Raw genomic sequence first — 23923 nt, forward strand, 5'->3', positions numbered from 1 at the left:
GATAAAGCCATATCATATTTGACAAACGAAGACATTAATTAAGTTTTATCATATTTATAAAAAAGTACATGAGTATATTTATATTCTAGTATTAGATACTCATACATTAATGAGATATGAGATCGATTATGTTAAATTTTTTTTAAATATTATTGAAAAAGATCCTAAAGATTGTTAAAAGATATTTAAGAAAATTTGTTGTATACGGATATACAAATTTCACAAGATTGAGTGCAGTATGTTAAAATTCTATAACTTAAAAGCATCTAATATATGTAGTGATAAAAGTTTCGTGGACTTGTTTTGTTTATTGAATGACATGCTAGTAGTGTATGTTTTGCAATATAGAAAATGAAAAACATTTGATATGACATACTAAGAGAACGATTAAAGATGAAAAGTTTAGACATTCAATAGATTTTTCTTAATAAAAAATTTGATAATGAATATAAAGAGTCTGTAATAAAAATAAAAAATTTACATTTTGTTTTGACAGTGATAGAATAAACTCTTATAAGACTCAAAGGAGTACCTATAATACATGTCTTGTAATTTTGATAATTTAGAACTTACTTGCATAACTTTTCATGTAGAGAAAAAAATATAATTCTCTCTATCTTAATCTATGTACCTATTACCTAAACTTAAAATTAACATTGATTGTAATTGACTTTTTTAATTAAAAATTTAAAAATTTTGTGCAAAATTAGTGCAAAAATATATGTTGAGTTTAAAAAAGAAATTTTCATGTTAAATATGGTATAATTAATAATTTTTCAACATATTACAATATATCTGAATATAATATAAATAGATAATATACATGTCTAATATAATATAAAAGAACAAATTATATCAAATTCAAATATGTACATAAAAATGTTTTCATAAGACATAATAAGTGGTTAATTTTCATAAAATCTTTCTTTTTGAAATATGAAGAAAAACTTTAATAAAAAATTTAAAGAATAATAATATTTTTATTTAATTACAAAAGATAAAGTGTTTGATAAAGTAAAACACATCAAAATAAATTTTAGTAAATCATAATAAAATAATTATTTAATATATAAATTAATGGTGATTCTACTAATGGACCATAATTATATATATTATGTGTGCCAAATTCTTCTCACCTTTAACAAAAGTATTCATGATCTAAATTGTGCTTTCTTTATTGGTGATGTATATTTTAAAAAATTTCATTAGTGGCATACTACATATCTTTATGTTGAGATATTTGTGAATATTGAATTAGTAATGTGAAATTTCCTTGTTATAAGATATTCTACTACCGATGTTGCTGAATATTTATATAGTCACAAGCTAGACATTGAATCATTGAATTATTAAAGCTTTTGATATCGAGCTTATTTCATGGTATCCCAAAAATAACTAAAATCTAAAAATAACATTTTCAGCAAAATGTTTATTATTAGCATATAGCTTTCATAGTATGATTGATGCATTCCAAATGATTGTGATAAATTGAAATTTATTATCAAATTCATGTTTACTGAATAGGATATAATTTAGTGGCATTTGGTGGACAAGGAATATGTTAAGATAATTTATTTTATTTTAATTATAATATTTGTTAAATAATGTGATTTTTTTGAGTTATTTTATTTTATTTTAATAATTTAATTTTTTATTTTAAGGAGAGTAATGTGTTAGAAAATATTGATGTGATAACTTTTCTTTATATTTTTTTATTTCATACTTTATACTCTTTTAAAAATTTTATAAAAAAATTAAAAAATATAATCTAAATACTTTTATGTAAAATATTATATAATTTTTAATAAAAAATATTATAAGAAAAGTATATTTTTAAAAAAAATATTTTTTATGATGTTAGTTATTAGGCTTTTCTTCATCCTTCAGTTTTCTTAATGTTAGTTATTTGCTTAGTGAATTTGTGAGCATAAGTAATTCTGCATGAACAAAAGCCACTAATAAATTTTACTTTGATACAAGATGTCATTCAACTATACTTACATAATTCAGGAAGAAAAAAACTATACTCATCCAAGTCGGCTTTTCTCCTCCGTTCTTCATTTTTCTTAATGTTAAGTTATTTGTTGAGTAAATTTGTGCATGAGATAACTCTGCATAAATAGAAGGCACTAATAAATTTTATTTTTACTTTTTATAATAATCATATATTTTCTAACTTTTTTCATAATTCATATAATTTTATTATTTTGTTTGTTCGACAGAGGTTGAAGAAATAATAACGTTTTTACGAATAGAACGTTGCAAATGTCGAATACTTGACTCTGTCAGGTTGAGTAATTCAATAATTTTGAGTTTTAGTCACAATAAACTAATAATTTAAGAATTTTGAGTTGTTCAATATTTCAATAATAACGGGTCAATGAATTTTAATGTATAATAGTTATATATGTTATTTTTACTTAACCTAATAATTGTGATATAAGTTAACAAGAATATTAATAACTAGTTTCTTTTTTTTATTTTTCTCTATGAAATTTGATTAAAAAATTTATTGTTTTGTAAAATAAATTTATAATAATTACTACGTCTATTTTCTAAATTCAACATTTTTAAAATTGTTTTTTCTATATATGTTTAATAAGGTGATAAATACTCAAGGATAAGATAATAATGAATGTTATAAGAAAATCGTGAAACTCTTTATTTATTAAAAGTATCATATTGTTTTGCGTAAGAATAATAATAACAATAATAAATTAGTGATATCTATGCTTATTATGTTTTATATTTCAATTTTTTATTTATATTTCAATAAAACAATGACAAATGACTTGTTACAAATTAATTTAAAGCCTTTACTACTTATATAATTTTGTGGTTGTACAACTTTTTGCATAATAAAGAAATATAAGAAAAAAAAGTGGCATATGGAGTGAGATAATTGATATAATAAAAAAGTAAAATAAAAATTAAATTAATTTGAAAGTCCTTGAATAATTTGAGTATTTTTAAATAAGTTCCTCTGCATTTAAAAGTCTGCAAGTATGTCTCTAAATTTTTTAATTGAGCTATCGTCACATTTTTGGTAGGATTTTGTTAAATATATAAGTTCAATTGAAAAATTTCAAATAATTCAATGTTAATGAATAATTTAACGAACAACCTAATTTTTGAATTATTTAAATTTTTTTCAAATAGGTCCATGTACTGAATAGAATTTAAAAAAAAAATCTATTAAAAAATTTAAGAACTTAATCACAAACTCTCAAAATATAAAAGTTAAATATTATTTATTATATAAGTTCAATTGAAAATTTTCAAATAATTCAGTGTTAATGAATAATTTAACGAATAACCTGATTTTTAAATTATTTAAAATTTTTCAAATAGGTCCATGTACTGAATAGAATTTAAAAAATATATATTCTATTTAAAAATTCAATACTCTCAAAATATAAAAATTAAATATTATTTTTTTAAAAAATAATTTAAAGTATTTTCAGATTAATTTAAAAAAAAATTGATGTTATAAAAAATTATTATATAAATTATTCAACTCTATATTTCATTAGAATATTGAGGTAAGTAGAACTTTTTTTTTTTCAAACATGCCTAGAATGATAGATGCATCTTACATTCTTATCTTTAGCTTTGGTATACTTAGCATGTTCAAAAATCAATAAAATGCCACGTCATTTTGTTGCCAACTTCAGTAGTATTTCCGAACTCCAACAAATTCCATGTACTATCATTCTTCTATTTTGTCATCTTATTTCTCGCAAGTATCAGCCAACAGAAAACCATTATTTGGAACAAGTAAACACGTTCAACCAAGTTCCATGTCCTATATACATCACTTTTCTATTTTATCATCTTATTATAAAACTAGAAATATATAACACATACACCAAGCAACAAAAATCCATGATTTAGACATTAAAATGTTCAAGAAAGCCAACTTTTGGAATGAATTAGAAGAGATACACAAGAGACACATTTGAAGAACATGGTTTCGATATAAACATGTTTGTTTATTTGATTTAATAAACCATTATTCCATCAATCATTCAAGGATTATTATTCCTCTTCTCCTCGAGATTGGACAAAAGAAAAGCCAACAACCACTGTTCACTGTCCATTCAAACAGACAGAACGTCCTCTCCTCTTTCCTCACTACCTCGTTATTGGCAGAACACAGTCCTTTTATATACACTCCTCTTTTCTTTTCTTTTTTGTTTTTCAATCTCTTTTTTCTCTGTCTTTCCATCGTCAAGCTCTGAGCTTATTCATGACAAAAGCAATTATTCCATTCACTGTGTTTAAAGCTTGTTGCTTTGCAACATATTTTATAGTACCACAAGATCGAAGAGAAGCAGCTTTTGATAATCCACATAACTTTACATACATACCATAGAGAGAGAGAGAGAGAGAGAGCTACATCACATGCAACCCACTTTCACATGCAAAGCCAAAATTTCCCTCACTCACAAGAAAGGCACAAAACCCTCATCATATTTTAGTGTCCTCAAACGAACTAGTTTAAACTAGGACTTATATATAAATATTTCTGCATCTTCCTCATACTAGCAATGAGATTTTGTTGTTGCTTTTTATCCATATTAATGAACCTCTTCGAATAAAAAAAACTCCACTAAGTTTGGTCTAACCAAAGCTGCAAATTTTCTTGTGAGGTATTATTATTGTGTTGTGGTGGAGGCACAACAACTTGGAAAGATGAGAGCAGGAATTTGCAGCATACAGCTACAAGCTTTGACACCAGAGGCTGTAACCCTTGTTAAGCAAGCTGTTAATCTTGCCACAAGAAGGGGTCATGCTCAAGTTACCCCTCTCCATGTTGCCACTGTCATGCTTTCAACTTCCACAGGCCTTCTCCGAAAAGCTTGCCTTCAATGCCACTCTCATCCTCTCCAATACAAGGCACTAGAACTATGCTTCAATGTTTCCCTCAACCGTTTGCCAGCATCCACACCAAGCACTATTTTGGGTCCTCAGTATTCAACCACTCCCTCACTTTCCAATGCCTTGGTTGCAGCCTTCAAACGTGCTCAAGCTCACCAACGCCGTGGATCCATTGAGAATCAGCAGCAACCCATTTTGGCCTTGAAGATTGAGGTGGAACAGCTCATAATATCTATCCTTGATGACCCTAGTATTAGCAGGGTCATGAGAGAAGCTGGTTTCTCTAGCACCCTTGTTAAAAGCAAGGTTGAGACAGCTGTTTCAATGGAAGCTTGTTCACAACAACCCTCCAAGGAAAACAATAATAAGCTTCAAGTGTCCCCATCTATATCTTTTGGTCAATTTGGGGGCTCATTCATCAAGTCTATAGACCATGTTTATAGTGATGTAGATGATGTAACTAGTGCTTTGAGTGAACTTGTGAGCAAGAGAAGAAACACTGTTATTGTTGGGGAGAGTCTTGCTTGTGCTGAGGGTGTAGCTAGGGGAGTGATGGAAAGGTTAGAGAGAGGCAAAGTTGAAGGAGAGTTAAGGTATGTGCAATTTGTAAGTGTTCCTCTAGTCTCCTTCAGGAATATTAGCAAGGAGGAAGTTGAAAGGAAGGTTGTGGAGCTTAGAGGCCTAGTGAAAAGCTATGTGGGAAGAGGGTTTATTCTTTACTTGGGTGATCTGAAATGGTTGTTTGAGTTTTGGTCTAATTATTGTGAGCAAAGAACAAACTACTACTGTTCTGTGGAGCATATGGTGATGGAGCTTAAAAAATTGATCAGTGGAAATCGGGAGAATGGTAGACTGTGGCTTATGGGGGTTGCAACTTTTAGAACATACATAAAGTGTAAAGCATGTCATCCCTCCCTTGAAACTATTTGGGAGCTTCATCCCTTTACAGTTCCAGTTGGTAGCCTGAGCCTTGGTTTAAATTTTGATAGGTAATATTAGTTTATTCTTCTATATTTCTCTACTTTCTGTTTAGAATGATTTTATTATTATTATTTAATGCATATTGAAGTGTTGTTTTTGTTTTCATTCTATTCAGTGATTTTCAAGTTCAGGAGAGAAGCAAGGTAATATTCAAGGACGAATCTTTTGTTGATAGAGCCAAAGTGCGCAAGCATCTAACTTGCTGTGGAGATTGTTCATTGAATTTTGAAAAAGAAGCTAAAAGAATCACTAATATGATTACTATGAGCAAGAAAGATTGCACTACTAGCTTGCCAACATGGCTCAAAAATTGCAAGGAAGAGAGAAGTCATCACATAATGAACGATCAGGTTGGTATCATAATTAACCATTCTTAATTCAAAATAATAATAAGGTATTAATGAACAAATTGAAAGTCCTGAAACTAACGCGTTTTTGTATTTTTGTTTTGAACCAGGAAAACCATAAGCTTAGAGATATCTGTAAAAAATGGAACTCGTTCTGCAATTCAGTACATGGAGCGCTTGAGAAACAATTTTTGTTTGATTCGTCATCTCCCTCATCCCCTAATACTTCAGTCTCTTCACATGAGAGAAAGTGTAGCTTGAATCTGGGTCCCATAATTTGGCCAGTCATTTCTGAAGCAAACGAAGTACCTAAAGAATGTGACTTACACACTGAGACTACTGTTAGAGATGATTGCGATGAAGGAAACTTAATAATGTTCATGCCAGAGAGCAATGTCCCTAAGCAAGATCTTCTGTCAAATCCTAACTCTAGCCCCAACTCTGCTTCTTCAAGTGAGGCAGTGGAAGGTTTGGATAGCACTCAAATGGTCAATGAACATAATGATGAGAATCTGAAGATTCTCTGTGATGCATTGGAGAAAAAGGTTCCGCAACAGAAAGAAATAATTAAGGAGATCTCAAGCACTGTCCTTCTTTGCAGGTCAGGAATGAGAAAAGGAGGGAATCACTTGGTGAAGCGAGATGATAGACAAGAAACTTGGATGCTCTTTCTAGGTGTGGATTCTCATGCAAAAGAAGTGGTCTCAAAAGAGTTGGCAAAAGCTGTTTTTGGCTCTTATGGTAACTTTGTTGTCATTGGTATAAGCAGTTTCTCTAGTACAAGAGGTTATAGTAATTCCACTCATGAGGAGTCCAAAAATAAAAGACCAAGAGATGAGTTTGGTAGCAGTTATCTTCAGAGATTTGGGGAAGCGGTGAATGAGAATCCTCATAGGGTGTTCTTCATGGAAGATTTGGAGCAAGTTGATCACTTTTCCCAAAAGGGTGTTAAGCAAGCAATTGAAAGTGGAAGTATAACAATTCCTGGTGGTGAATTTGTACCTCTCAAAGATGCTATTGTCATTTTCAGTTGTGAAAGGTTTAGTTCAGTGTCAAGAGACTCTTCTCCTGCTAGAACTTCTCTAACTAATGGAATCATAGGGAAAGGGAATATTGATAACTTGGAGGAGAAAACTCCATGCCTCTCTTTGGATCTCAACATAGCTATTGAAGTTGAAGCGCAAAATGTGCCTTTAGGTGGAGACACTGCTGGGATCCTAGAGTTAGTAGATAAGAAAATTAATTTTAAAATACTAGAACTGTGATATTAGAAGGAGATGTAATTTTCTTTGTTTAGTTTGGATGATAACTTTTTGTTATATGTATATTTTCTAGTTATTATTGTTGCTTAATTAGTTAGATACATGTTTGGGGGAAAGAAAGAATGAAATCGATATTGTTATCGAGGTACAGCTTTATGTTCAATTTTAAAGCTTGGCTGGCGACGGTAAACTTATGAAGCATCTGTGTATATGTTATGTTAAGTAATCTACTCTTCTTTTTTTCATGATATAGTTTGCTTATAGGTATCTGTTAATGACTTATATAGTTAAGTAACCACATAATTAAACTTCATTTTTTTGCTTATATTGTTACTTAACTATGTATTGATGTTTAAGCATGGAACAGAAAGTTCAACAATTTTGCATTAAAATTATTTTCTCTTTCTGGATATTCAGCGGTGTCGGGATATCATCTAAGATCAATTCTTAACTATTTAATATTATAAAGATGGTTAACGTTAGTTTCCACTAAAACAAAGTGTATGTAACTATTTATGCATACTTCTATCATTAAAATTAACTTTTTAACGTTTTACATTTTTATATAATATATTATTGTGTAATTTAGATATAAATTTATAAATAAATAAAAAAATTATGCATTATTGTATAATTAAAATTAACTTCTTTTATTTTTTACATTCTCATACGAATCATTATGATGTAATTTGGATATAAACTATCAATAAATATTTATAGGAGAAAAATATAAAATAAAATAGATTCAAATTTTTTAAAAGTTAAAATTGATTTATATACCTTAATTTTCAGATGAGTTAAATAAGAAAATTTTTAAGGTAACGAAGTACATAAGTTAATTTTAGTAAATGAAAAAAATTCAAATTTTTTAAAAGTGAAAACTAAATTATATACCTTAATTTTTAGATAAGTTACATAAATTTTTTTTAAAATGATGAAGTACATAAAGGTAATTTTAATAAATGAGAAAAAATTAACTGATCTGTTTCTTCCTAGTGTGTGTTAGTAAGCTAGGGTTTTACTGGACGTAAGTGGCAGCATGTGAGCTTTGTTGCACCTTGTTCATTCTAGTAACTTTATCTCGTGGACAGTTTGTTGAACAAAAACAATAAATGTCATGGACAGTTCAAACAAGTCTTTTAAGGAAAATAAGACTTGTCAAAAGGTTAAAGGTCTTCGAAGGGTATATAAAGGAATGATTCATAGCGTAAGCATTCAGCAAAGAAAAAGGGTTATTAACATCTCAAAGTACATATAAAAAGCACTTTTCATAAATCTAAGTCAAAAGCTGTTCATTTTAAAACCGTTTTAAGATCATGCATGAGGATCTAAAACTTCAAATATGAAGCGAATTGCAGGATTAAGTATATGCATCATTAAGAAGTTTATCGCGCTAGTTTGGATGAGCACTTTCGGTTTGCTAAATTAATAATAAGGATATATAGGAATAGGATAAGATCTTCTCACACTAGTGTAAGTCTAAAAATTATTAAATTTAATCTAATTCTTTCATTTAATTTACGTGTAACATATTATAATTTAGTACTTCACTAATTATTATATAAAATATTTAAATTAAGTGTGAGAATTTTTAGACTTATACTAGTGTAAGAAAAATCATAATATACATATATATATATATATATATTCTGATTTAAAATAAAAAATGATATGTATGTATTGTACTTTAAATATATTTTTCATGCAAATGTTCGTTGATTCATTTGATCTCTTGCTAATTTCAAAAATAAAACATTTTATTTGTTGAATACCAACCATAAAACCAAAATTACGCTACGCATGATTATATTTGCAGTGTTTATGTACAATTCTTTTTATAAGAGAAAAATACGAAGATAACAGATATAATGTAAAATTAAATGAAAAAAAGGCTTAAATAAAGTTTTAGTCCTCCAAAACTTTATAATTTTTTTTTATTTGGTCTCTCTTTCTTAATTTTTTTATTTAGTTTTTCACAAATTATTATTCAGTTCTTTCTGATACTTCTAGTATTTTTTTAATTTTTGAATAAAAATTTAGTTTATAAAATTATGATTTTTAAAATTGAGGTTTAAAAATATGAAGGAGATGAAAATGTAAATTTAACATCATTTATATCAACTCTGTCAAATTTTATAAATCAAGTTAAATGTTATATAAATATATAACAGAGAAAAAGTAACAAATTATTAAAAGAGGGATTTATATGAAAAATAAAATTTTGAGTGACTTCTTTGGGAAAAAAATTAAAAATGAGGAAAAAATGATAAAAAAAATTACGAAATTTTTAGGGAAAAAAGAGATATAAAAAATAAAGTATAAAAATATTTAAAAAATATAACTCGTTAAAAAATTATTATGGGTTGGATGAATCGAAATGTTGATCAAACCGGTCAAGGACAAATATATATCTTTTTTTTTAACTTGTTGTAGATAGGACAGATATTATGTGTGCGAATTTCAATTAAATAATTTTCTTCTAGTTAATACTACAGGGCATTTTATTAGAATTGGAAACCTATTTAAGCTAAAATACTATTAGAAAGTACTAAAATATACGTCCAAACAATAATTAACTATATTCGATTGCAACTCAATACTTCCAACCCCGAAGAACATGCGGTGATCCTTTGAATGTTTTAAATACATGTTTGATTAATTAATTTAGCCTTATACTAACATCTTCTGAGCCAATGGGAGATTTACAGCAGAGAAAGTGTTTGATCAAATAAACTCCAAATAACTAATGAAAATTGATTTAAGTGACAAACAACTTGATGTTGCTTAAGTAAAGTCTCAAGTTCAAATTATTATGTATAAAATTTTTTTTAATAATAAACTCATCCACCACATCCAAGTATGTGAAAAATTTATAATGTTTAAAAAATTAATTAATAACAAATATATCAATTAATAACAAATGTACTACTAACTCACAGAAACCCTATTTCAGCACAGGAATTTATTCTTTTAGGGTTCTATTAATCATAGTTTCGGAACATTAATTAAAAAATAATAAATATTAGTTTTTATTAAAAATTGCATTAAAAGTTTATTAAAACTTATAAGAGTGTATTGTTTTTTATATTAAATTAAAAAATATTTTTAATTTCTAAATCAGTATTTTTAACCTTTGCCTTCATTTTTATTGGGAGAAAAATATTGACGCCCTTTTGCCTGTAATGGTGCTATACCAGACACAAAATATAACATGCCTTTTCTCTTTTAGCTTTTCTAAACATTACTAACTCATCCTTTAATGTAATTACAACCCTTAGAAAAGAAAAAGAAATATGATTCTTTCCTCTTTTTCCTAAAAAGGGAGTCGAAAAAATAAAAGCTATGACGAAGACAAATTTATCCTTCAAGTTTGAGAGACAAAAAAAGGAGCCAAAAAAAAAAAAAAAAAACAAAGATCTTTAAGCTTTAAATTTTTTACTAAGTTGATCCAAAGGTTTGTTCCTTCCTCACCTTACAAGAAACCAGGCCTTCCTTTCCTTGATTGTGGAACTTCAAGTTTCACGAAGGTTTCAAATTTTCGCAGACAATGTAAAAGATTTTTTAAGGATAGTTTATATATAATTTTATTGAATAAACTTTGATGAAATTTGTCCTCCCATTTTATGGACACTATCGATATATTGTCTTCAATAATGAGAATGGATTAATAGAATGATTATAGTAATGTTTTTGGTAAATTCCGTAGTAAAATATCCAAGTTATATCTTTCGATGGTGAATTGTTAATAAAATCATTTTCTCCAAGTGTATTCTAGTAAGATAGAATACAGTATATTTGAAATGTAAATAAGTAGAAGAATGACGAAAGAAAAGAAAAAAGAATATAAATGTAAAAGATGAATGTTTGGCAATATACAATTTTACTTTTATTTTCTATTTTAATTGATAAAATTAATATTTTATTATTCTAATATTTTTCTTGAAGTTTGGTTCTTTTATTATTTTTTAGTTTCATTTTAGTCTTTAATTTTAATTTATTTTTATTTTGATTTAAATTTTTAACTTCTTAATTTTAATTTGTTGGTTCATTAACTTTCAACTGTCAATCAACTAAATATTTTTATATAGGTATAAGTATGATTTTAATTTGTGTAGTCAATTATTTTTTCTTACGATTTCTCTTGATTAATTTTTATAATGTAATACTCAAACTTAAATTTTAATTTATGTAGGTATAAGTATGATTTTATTTCCCAACCTATTTAACTTAGTTATTCTTCAAAGTATTATGTTGTGAATAATTATTTATAAATATTGACAGTTAAGTAAATCTAAAATAATTATGAATATATAGTTTAAATAAATTAAAGTAATTAAATTAATATTTTTAAAATATCTTTCATCCAGTAAAATAATTAAAATTTAATTAAATATTTTAAAATTCACAAAAATAAGATTGAAGATAATGAAACTTATAAATATGGTATTATAATAAAATAATATGTCAATTATTTTACAAATATTATGATATTTTAAACAAATTATATTATTTTATGTTTTCAATTTATGTAATTTTTAATTTTAAAATCTTAATACTCACTAATGAAAAATAAACATTTTATAATATATTTTAATCAATTATAAAAAAAGTAAACTAAAAAAAGTATGGTAACATTTTAGTAATTTACAAGAACTTTTTTACAAGGATTTTAGAAGTAATTGATGTAAAAAATGAGATTATGATATTTTTGAAATTGATATAGTTACAAATGTGTTATATAATTAATGTGAAAAGTTTTTTTGACATTGATTTTATTGATAAACAATGTAGAAATAGGGTCGTTTTTTACCTTTTTGAGACCCTAGGCAAAATAAAAAATTAGGGCCCTTTAAAAAAATTATAAAATGTAATAAACAAAATAAAATTATATATTAATAATTTTATTAAAATAATACTTTTTCTTAAGTAACTTTAATTTTTTCTAATAAAATTATAAAAAAAAAATATTCTTTCATTCAAGCAACTCTTATGCTATAATTAACTACAAAAACACATAAGATCATAAAAAATGAGTTCTACGAGCATTCTGAGATGCAAAATTATCAATGATAGCATTAACATTAATATTTTTTAAAAATTCTTTATCGATTGATAAAATTGTGAGACCATTCAATGGTTCTTGTAACATTGATGACCTTAGGTAGGTTTTGATTAACTTTAACTTTAAAAAACTTCTTTCAGTTGATCATATAGTCATTGGGACTGTAAAAAAATTCTATAATTGATTAAAACATTTAAATAACAATCTGCAAATTGGACAAACTCAATAACTATATAATTTTTTGGAAAAAAAACTAAAATTCTCTATGAGATTTAATGTTAAGAATAGTAAAATTTTAGAATTAAATGAAGTTTTAAGTCTATAGAGATCAATGAGTCGACTACATTTATAGCAAGTGAGGTGCGAGAAATTAATTTTTTTTTCTATTTTTTTCAACTACAAACTGTAATAGCTGAAATTTTTTTAAGTAAAAGTAGGACACGATTTTTACTTTGGGCCTCTTTTAAGCTTGGGCCCTAGGCGATCGCACCTCTAAACTACCCTCAAAACCGGGCCTGTGTAGAAAATTGATTATCAGTATTAGTTTTATGAACACAATGTCACCTTTCTCATGCAACAATTCATATAAACATTATTTTTGGTTTAAATCTCATCATTAATATGTAAATTGCTCTCGTTATATTTTTACTGTATTTTGTTATTACTTTTGATTTGATATGTGGTTTGTTAATGAGAATCTTGACATCATTTTTAATTTTTGGAACAAAATATTGCTGCTAGGAAGGAACTAGTTGACATTTCAAGTTAGTATGATATTTTCCATTTTTAAAATTTGTAGAGACATTTATATGTATAGCATGTTGTATTTGAACTGTGAATATCTTATTATTTATATTATTTTTTTGTTATTATTATTTTTTGAATTGTGAACATTTATATGACATATTATTTGGTAATTCTAACATTGCATATGTTATATTTAATAAAAAGATTGAATGACCTATAAAGATCGAGTTGATGGTGATAGTATATATTAGGGTGAAAAGTAAGCTAGCTTTTAGTAAAAATTCCTTTTTGTTTATGAAATTGCTTACATAAGTAATGGTTTGGAAATTGTTTGTGTTTGGTGTGAAAATCTAGGTGGGATAGGAATGTTTTGGTGACTTTTGTGGTTAAAATGTATTAAAAGTTAAAAAGGAAAGGGTTAAGTACCTTCTTTTAGCTGTTTTAGTTGATAATTGCAAGAGAAAAAAGATATTAAATTTCTTGGATTGTTGGTTTGTTGCGATACAGTTTTAGAGGTGTGAACTATGATATTTTTAAACACATATGCTAGCATATTATCAATCCTTAACCTTTATCTTAGTTTGCAAAATGTACGATTCCCTTGAAAGATTTAGTTTGAACGTGTAATTGACTTAGGTTACTTCCTAGTTGGATTCTAATTAGCGAGTTTGTGTTACACTAATTTAGACAAAATTGCTATCTAATTAGGTTGATTTTGGTTATCTTATGTGTCTTATTTTCTAGCTATATTAAAGTGTAGATAACTTGACTTAGTCAAGATTCCTTATTTTTGTATCCTTGAAGCCTTTTGTTTTTATTGATTCCTATGTTTAAAATTTTATTCTCCCATAAAGGGCTTGTATTTTGGGTAATAGCCTCTAAATGTTGCAAAATTTTTGGATGTGATCTGTGGTCGAGTAGTTAGCTTCCTTTCCAAGTTAGTACGAAAAATCGTGACACATCACCCATATTCCCTTGTGGCCTAGACTTTTCCCAATTCGATTTAGTCATTAGGTGTTCTATTTTTACTTCTTAATTAAAATTACTAATGAGTTATAACTAATAAATTCAAGTCAAGAAAATTCATCAATAATAGTAGACAACTTTTCATGAAAATTTTGCTGAGTATTTTACTCTGTGCATGTAGAATTGGTGAAGATATGACATTGCATATCTTTTATGCAAAATCATAATCTTGAATAAGCTATGATGATGATATCATTGATTGAACTATGTTGTTTCCTTTTAATATTATTCCTATGAAATAAGATGATATGTTTAGATTATGTTAAGAATTTTTTTATTGTTTTTTGTTTTTAAGTGAAAACTTAGTTTCCTATTTGAGATTTAATACAATACTCCTCCTTTAATGTATTGAATATTGAATTATTCAAGTTAGACAATTTGGAAACAAACTTTTTCATCAAATAAATATTAATCGTTTTATGATTCTTGTATAATATACTTAATAAAATTTTAGTTCTCTAAACTTTGTATTTTCTCTGGGTGCATGCTTACTTGTAGTACATATACCACTTTTAAGTTGTGTATTTGAAGAGTAATATAAAATGTTGCCAAAACTTTATCAAGTGTAATATATGAGATTCAAAAAAATTTTGATAATTGCTAGATGGAAAAACTTTCATGGGTGAAATAAGTTCATACCCAATGAAAGGAAGATCAAAAGTTACAAATCATAGTTGGGAGACAATTGTTCAATTCTCCTATTTATGTAGCTATGAATCATAGTTGGATAAATATTAGACACACATATGAAGATTATAAGAATGAGTTGGAAGAGTTTTTGAAATTTGCTAACAGAAATGTACTTAATAATAAATGATATTTTTGTTATCCTTGTATAAACTGTTTGAATTTAAGAGAGGTGAATGTTAAGAAAATAAAGAACATATGTTTTGTGATTAATTTTGTAACATTTATATGAGATGGATATGATACAAAGATGTCCAACGTTTCCCAAATAACTAAGGTTGATATAGAGATTATCAATGAACTTGAAGATTTGATATGTGGCATTAGACAATAGTCTTTTGAGAGAGCACATGTTTTAGATAATTTGTGTAGAGTTGTGAACTAGTCTTTATATCCAAGGTGTAATAATGTCGTGCAGTTTTCAGCAATGTGAAAACTAGTTAACTTGAAAGTAAAAAATAGATGAAGTGATAAAAGTTATACTGAATTGTTCAGTTGTTGAAAGATGAGCTTCTAGAAGATAATACATTTCTATATTATAACTATGAAGTAAAGAAGATATCATGTCCAATAAATATGGAGTATAAAAAGATACATGTCTGTCTTAATAATTATATTTTGTATAGAAAATTATTAATGGTTGCATAAGTGCCCTATTTGTGGAGTTTTACATTACAAAATAAATTATGGTGATTCTAGTTATAATGCGAGTATAAAAGGACCACCGCCAAAGTCTTATGTTACCTTCCATTAATTCGTTCACATGATTACTTGTTAGTGTAAATGAAGCAAAGGACATTAGATGACATGTATATGAAAGGCAATGATAAAAAATTTCTCTATCCAACTAATTCTCTCTAAGAATTAAATCTATCAGTGGTTTCCAGAGTTTGACAATGAGTTAAGAAACCTTAAGCTTGAACTTGTTACAAATGAAATGAATCCTTATGGTAACTTAAGTAATAAACATTGTTTATTATCTATTTTCTTTGTAATTTATAATTTGTCTCATTGATTGTGGATGAAACACAAATACATTGTGTTGTTACTAATGATTCTGGCCTAATACAACCAAGATTTGACATTGATGTTTATCTAAAGCCCTAAATTGAGGCAAATGACACCCTAACAACTAAATCCTTAGGATTAGAACCTCCAAAGCTGAATTGAGATTCTTGTAGACTTAAAAATATTTCCATTATGTCAATATCTAGAAATCAGACTTAAAAATGAAACATTATACTCACATTATTATCAATGTAAATTAGATAACTTATGTACTTGATCACACTTTGTCAAATCGTTATGGGTAACCTATATAACATCTCCATTATATGCCTATTATTCTCATGTCATAACTACTACAATATAACTTATGTATAATAACTTTTAGCCATATTTCTTCCAATATTACAATTATTTTGAAGGTTTTATGTTACATTGAGTGTCCTCAACTAAGTTGCGCAAACACAAGGCAACTTTTGTACAATTTAGGTTGAGGATGAGGTGTACTCATAACCAATATAGTCGTACTCAAGCATAAGTTGCACCAAATTGAAATGACTTTTGCATTTGCGACTTACGTACTATAAAAAAGATGACATATGCTTAAGTATGAGTGACTTATGTAAGGTAAAAGAAAATGACATATTTTAAGTTTTTTACAAAACAAGGAATTTTTTAAATTTTGTATTTATTTGATTTCATTTAAAAAAATTCCAACAACATATTGGTTTTAAATAAGAAAATTTTTAAGGATTTTTAAATAAAAATACACTTCAAAATTATTTTTTTATTAATTTTTATATATAATTTTTAAATAAAAATATAAAAAATTATAAACATGACTTTTTTGAGCTTTTGACTGATTCTTCATCATTATGTTTTAGTTTAGAGACGAAGGCCTTTGTTTAAACTTAAAAATTAAAACCTTATAAACAAAGAAAGCTACCAACTAAATATAGTTTCCCTTACCTTGAAAAGATATGACATAATCTTGAAGAGTATAGGGCTACCCATTATATGTAACTTCCTTTAGAGAGGATAAACTTTCTTTTATTTGGAGTACACTCAACTCATATCTTTTAGAAATATACACAAATATTTATAAAAAAATTTAAAATTTATACAAAATAATGAATTTTTTTTATAAATATAAACATAAGTATTTACAAAGAATTTAAAATTTTATAAACAGTAATAAAATATTTTTATAAATATAAATATAAATATTTATATTAAAGTTTATATAAAATTAAAAATTATTAAATAACAATTTTTGTAGAACTTATAAGTTAAAAATATAAATTGATTATCCTAATATTTTTTATAAACTATCCATCATCGAATTGAAATATCTTAAAAAGAATTTATTAATAGATATTATCTTTAACACTTGACAATTTTTTACTATATTAGTAAATAATAATTTTTTTAATATACTTTATATACATTATGAATTTATAAAACTTAATAGTTAAATAAGTAAAGATCACATGATTTTTTAAAGACTCCAAGAATCTTAGATTCTTTTCCTTTCAAGACAGCAAGAAAGGTGTTGCTGGGTCTTCTATCTCTAGTCGGCCAGCGGGGATTGGAAGTTTTCAATGTATGAATCAATTCTTTGAAGCGTTTATGAGAAAAGGTGTGTGACTTTTTTTCCACTGCTTTAGTGGGCCGAAAGTAATAGAGCAACATGAAACTGAAAAGCAATCTACAAAAGAGTTGTATCTATTAGACTGTAGTAAGAAAAATATTAAAAGAGGCGTAGAGGACTCAACTGAGGTTGTGATCTTGGACATGCAAAAGGATATACGCTGTGATGATGTTAAATGACCTATATTTAGCTATGACCAATGAAAAAAATACTAAAATCTATATTGGATGTGTTTAATACCTCTTTTGAATATGATGAAAGGAATGATATTCTTGATAGTCCTAGGGAGTTATGCCCTAATATTAAAATTCTGCTAGATGATTATGAAAACTGGTGTTCTCCCTGGAAGCTAACTCTAATTGTGAAGCTTTTTAGGTAAAACAGCTAGCTTTAGTTATCTAAATCAGAAACTAGGTAATATTTGGGGGAAGGAGGAAGTCTTAAAAATTCTTAACCTCAATAACGACTTTTTTCTAGTCAAGTTTGAAAGCCTAAAAGACTATAAGCATGCTATGTTCAAAGGATCCTAGCTAATCCTGGATCACTACCTTTTAAAGACTAAAACCTGCAAAAGATTGTAGTTTGGGTGGGTATACCTGACCTACCTTTGGAACTCTATAATAATAAGTTTTTATGGCAAGTAGGAAATTGTCTAGGTTCTATACTAAAAGTTAACTCCCACACTTTCCTAGTATCCAGAAGAAAATTTGCTAGGATCTGTATAGAAATAGGCCTAAGGAGGAAGCTTGTGCCAGCCTTTAAAGTCCTAGACCATGAATTTAGAGTGAAATATAAAGGTCTACATCTTATATGCTTCAGGTGTGGGAAATATGGGCATAGGCAAGATCAATGTGATAGAGCATAATGTAAATAAAAGTGATAAATCTACTAAGGATGAAAAGGAAGTGACTAACCCTGAGGTAGTTAAGGATATGTTAATGACTAATCAAGAGCACACCTCTTTTTAAAAAAGGATCAATTTGGTCCATGGATTCTAGTAAAAAAACCCTTCAGGAAGAGAATCAATTCCCCTCACACAACAAGTACTCCTGGGCACCTTGGTAGGAAAAAAGAACCTCAGTTAGGATCTAGATTTGATATCCTTGGGACCTTTGACCAGATTCAAAACCAGATAAGAGACTCAGATAACTTAAGTAATAAGGATTCTATAGTTAATCACAAGTCACTAACTAGAGACCAGACTAGCAATAAAATGAGTCATAATCCTCCAAGTGGATCCAAATTAAATGGATCCTTTAAAAAGGATAGACCTTCTTCTAAACCTAGGAAATTAGGCAAGGAAAAAAATGATGTGTTAATCTTAGAGAGAATTGAGCCCCCATGTGATATGATGGAATATAATGAAACTACTGAAGATCAAGAGAGCAGAGATACTTTTCTCCTTATAAATTTGAAAATATTATTCAGAAGAATTCAAAATTAGGAAACTCTATACAAGACCTCATAGGCTAGAATTTTGATCTTTTGTGGAAGAATCATGATTTCCAGAAACAAGTTCCCACTGATAGACTCCCTGATGATCCAATATTAATAGCTCATGAATCAATAAAAAAATTAGAGTCTATTAGAATAAAAGATGGGTTAATTATGAGTAGACACAAATATTAACTAGTAGGATTATAAACTGCTTTTTTTGAAATTGTAAGGAGGCAAGAAATAAGACCTTTCATAGATTAATAAATGACTTGATTAGAATACATAATCTTAATTTTATTGCTTTATTTAAACCTAAAATTAGCTCTAATAAGGCTGATGAGGTTATTCAAAAAATAAATTTTGATGGGATAGTGAAAATTGATGTTAGGGGTTTTGCTGGGGGAATTTGGTGTTGTTGGAACACAAAAAAAGTTAAAGTCAACACCATAGCTAAAAATAGTTATACCATCCACCTTAATATTAGTAATGGTCCATGGGACTGGATCTTATCCTCCATTTATGCTAGTCTCCAAAAGGGTAAAAGAGCTAAGTGTTGACAATTGTTGTCAGATTTCAGCTCTAATGTAAATAAGCCTTGGTGCTTAGTTAAGGAATTCAATTCTATCTTCTATCAACATGAAAAATTTGGGGGCAGACCTGCTAGTTTAAGCCTCATTCAACAATTTGCTGATTATCTAAATGTTTTTGGGTTACATGATCTTGGTTTCAAAGGAAACCTCTTTACTTGGCATAAAGGTAATATTAGGGAAAGAATTGATAGAGTTGTGGTTAATGACTCTTGAAGAATGTTGTTCCCTAACAGTTCTGTTATACATCTCCTTCTCCTAAAATATGACAATGATGGGCTTTAAATCAAAGTTAGAGATAATAATGATTTTGTGCCTCATAATAAACCTTTTAAGTTTTTGACTCCCTGGATTTCTCATAAATATTTCTCTAATCAAGTTAAAAACTCCTAAATTCCTTCTAGACCTTGGTTTGAAAACATTACTAGTTTCCAGAAAAACTTATCTAAATGGAACTTGAATACTATTGCTAATATTTTTAATAGGTAGAAGTGACTTCTAAATTTTATTAGGGGAATTTCAAATAAGCTGGCCTTGAAGGATAACCCCTTCCTAAGTACTATTTTGGCTCCACCATTACAAATCAAATTGGCTTAGGCTGGAAGATAGAAACAATAGTTTCTACCATAAGGCAATTTTAATTCGCAGATAAAGAAATGTTATTGAAGCCCTTAGAGATAATTCTAACAACTGGGAATTTGACCTCCTGAATTTGCAAACTCTTGCTGTTAATTATTTTAAAAACATTTATTCTGACCCATACCCTAATAGTCCTCCTCTAATTACTATTTCTTCTTTCCCTCCTCTTAAGGACTTTGAGTTGGCTGTCCTAAATGGTCATCTGTCAATGGAAGAAATAAAATTCTCTTTATTCAACATAGGAAACTTTAAATTCCCTGGTCCCGATGGCATATTCATGCTTTGTTTTATAAAAGTTAATGGGAGTTTTCAGCCCCTTTTATTTTTGAGTTTGTGACAAATATCTTTAATAACCCTTCTAGGATTGTTGAGGTAAATGATACTGTTATAGCCTTTATTCCTAAAATTGATAATCTTGATCATCTTAAAAATTTTTGGCCTATTTCATTATGCAATGTTAGTTATAAAATTATTACAAAGATATTAGCTAACAGAGTCAAGGGATCTCTACACCACTTAATTTCTGCCAACCAATCCAGCTTCATTCCTGAAAGACAGGGCATAGATAACACCTTAATCCTTCAGAAGCTAGTTCATTCTTTCAATAAACTAAAGAATAAAAATGGCTATATGATTATTAAGTTAGATTTAGAGAAGACCTATGACAGGCTCAGATGGAGTTTTATCAAAGACACCATTCAAAATATTGAGTTCTCCCCTGCCTTAAATGATCTCATTTATCACTATATTTCCTCTCCCTCCATGTCCATCCTTTGAAATAATAGTAAAAATGAAAATTTTAAACCTTATAGGGAAATTAAACAGGGGGATCCCATTTTCCCCTATATTTTTGTTCTTTGCATATAAAGATTAGCCTACTTTATTCAAGACAAAATGAATAATAGGGACTGGACTCCTTTCTCTTTTGCTCATAAAGGGCCTAGAATCTCATTTATGTTTTACTGATGACCTTGTCTTAATTGCTGAAGCTGATGTATATAATACTAAAGTGGTTAATTTTGTCCTTAGTGAATTTTGTTCTGCCTTTGGCCTGTCTATCAATAAGGAGAAATCTTTTGTCATTTTCTGTAAAAATTGTGATCCAGTCTTATCTCGAGACATCAGTAGTAGGTTAGAGATTAGCCTTTCTCCCAAAGTTGGTAAAGACTTAGGTATTTCTATTAGTCACCTTTATTACCCTAGTAAACAAGATTTTGCTTTTCTAGTTGAGAAAATTAGCAAGAAACTCTCCCTCTGAAAAATGAATTCCTTATCTATAGTTGATAGGTCACTCTTGCTCAATCTCCCATCATGAGCATTCTAACCTATTTTATGTAGTCTATGCTACTCCCCTTGTCAGTTTGTAAGGACATAGATACTATATGTATGAGGTTCATTTGTAGTTCCTTAGGTGGCAGAAAATGACATTTAATAGGTTGAGCTAAAAAATATGGAGGTCTAGGCTTTATGGAGTCCTCTCTAGTGAACAAGTCTTATATATTATGAAACTTTGCTGGAGGCTTTTAACATCTCCAAATGATCTGTGGGCCTAGGTCATTTACAACAAGTATAATTTCTCTCTTGGTAAGAATCCTAGTTCTGTGTCATACTAGAACTGTTCCCATCTTTGGAGAAGCATTATCTTGGTGTGCAAGAATTTTTATAATGGACTTGCCTGAATTTTGGGTGATGGTATAACTATTAGATTTTGGGAGGATAGCTGGCTTCTTCCCCAACATAATCTTTCTCAATTAGCACTCCAGCCTGTTCTTGATACCAAGGTTAGTGAACCGATGACCATGTTTTCTTAGAATAATCAATGGAACTGGTCTAGAATTAAGACCCTTGTCCCTACCTATATTTGTGATTTAATCAGTAAAATTAATCCCCCGTCCCTTGCAGGGGGAATGATCAATTTGGAGACTCACTAGAAATGGTATTTTCTCTGTTAAATTAGCTTTTAACCTCATCTCCTGTTCTGATCAGGATCAAGCTCTGCCTTGCAACCTTTTTAACTTGGTTTGGAGATGGGAGGACCCTCCCAAAATAATTTTTTTCTTATGGAAAATTTCTCATGGAAAGCTTCTTCCTAATGCTGAAGGATATAATCGTGGAATGACTAACTCTCCTTCTTGTTCTAGGTGGAAGGATGCTGATGAAACTATAACTCATGTCTTAAGGGACTGCTGGTTTACTAGCCAGATTTGGATCCAGCTGATCCCTCATGACAACTATGTTTTGTTTTTTAGCACAGGGTTACCTAGCTGGCTAAAATTTAATTTGTCTAAAGTCAGTCTTTCCATTCATTCTTACTGGCAATTACTTTTTGGTTTTGTTGTATGGAACCTATGGAATAATAAAAATAAGGACATTTTTCAGAACTCTCCCCTTAGTAATGAGTCTTTGTTGTTTAAAATTAAAGCCGATTTTAGTTATCTTCTCTTTTATGGCAGGGTGAACCATAATTTTGGATCTATTTGGCAGGGTACTGAGTGCCTTACCAAATAGCATCCCCCTCTGAGCCAATAGCTAAAATTAAATATGGATGAAGTTGTTTCTCTTGCAGTTAGAGCAGCTAGTTGTGGATGACTTATTAGAGACAACCATGGTAGACTGGTAGCAGGTTTCTACAAATCCTTGGATCTGTGTTTCCTTCTGACTATAGAGTTATGAGCGGTATATTGGGGCCTTCATCTTGTCATTTATAAAGAAATCTAATTTATTTGAATAGAATGTGATTCAAAAGAACCTATATCCTTAATAGTTAACTTTTAGAACTGTAATCATCCTTGTTTCCCTCTTATTAGTGAGATTAGAAGTTTATTACTATATTTTAAGTTTATTAGATTTAGTCATGTGTTGGGAGAAGTTAATCAAAGTGCTGATTAGTTAGTTAAGTTGGATTTTGATTGTAAGTTTTTTCTTTTAGCTTTGACGAGGCTCCTCTATCTTTAATTCCTTTTTTAAATTTGGATTATTTGGAGACTTGAGTCCCTAGATCTATTTTTTAGTTGTGTTGTTTTTGTGTTTTTAGGTCCCGTTTATTAAATAAAAAAAAATTTAATAGTTAAATGAATAAAATTTATTCTTGTTTAAAAAATATTTAAAATTTCTAACTTTATATAATATTTTTTATTAAATTTCACACGATATCACTAAATTATATATATATATATGATTTTTTATTCTTGACCATTCCAACACAATATCCAAACAAATTAAGCTGATCATTTTGCTTATCTTCGTGTTTATTATGTGATCATCAATATGCAACTTATCATTGAAGCTGTCATCCCGATGACCAAAAGGTTCTCTAAAACATAAAGATATTCAAAGAACTCGATCTAAAAATCATTACAGACTCAGAAAGTTAAAGAAAAAGAGAATTTGAAAAAGCATGTGACCCCACCAATTAGTGGTCATTAAAGCCCTTATAAACATTCAAAATTAAAAGAGCACTAATAAACATTCAAAATGTTCACACTCTTCAAAAGGCAATGCAACTTTTCTTCTTTTCTTTGAACATATTGCAGCTATGTGTTGAGCGAGAGATAACCCATAACACCCTAACTTTTGAGGGGGAGGAGATAGTGGCAAATAAGTATTTGGCA

At 28.3% G+C, this 23923-nt stretch overlaps 1 protein-coding gene across 1 annotated transcript; it reads left to right on the forward strand.

Annotated features, from left to right (window-relative positions):
- The first annotated feature begins 4695 nt into the window (after positions 1-4695).
- On the forward strand, positions 4696-22932 carry LOC113871449 (protein SMAX1-LIKE 3-like). Its single transcript, XM_027508546.1, has 6 exons — positions 4696-5870; positions 5978-6212; positions 6320-7431; positions 22018-22093; positions 22299-22484; positions 22879-22932. Exons 1-6 carry the CDS (start codon positions 4696-4698, stop codon positions 22930-22932), a joined length of 2838 nt encoding a protein of 945 aa, XP_027364347.1.
- Positions 22933-23923: the final 991 nt, after the last annotated feature.

Source organism: Abrus precatorius, unplaced genomic scaffold (genome assembly GCF_003935025.1).
Source record: "Abrus precatorius isolate BTA unplaced genomic scaffold, Abrus_2018 Scaffold7, whole genome shotgun sequence".
Lineage (NCBI taxonomy): Eukaryota > Viridiplantae > Streptophyta > Magnoliopsida > Fabales > Fabaceae > Abrus > Abrus precatorius.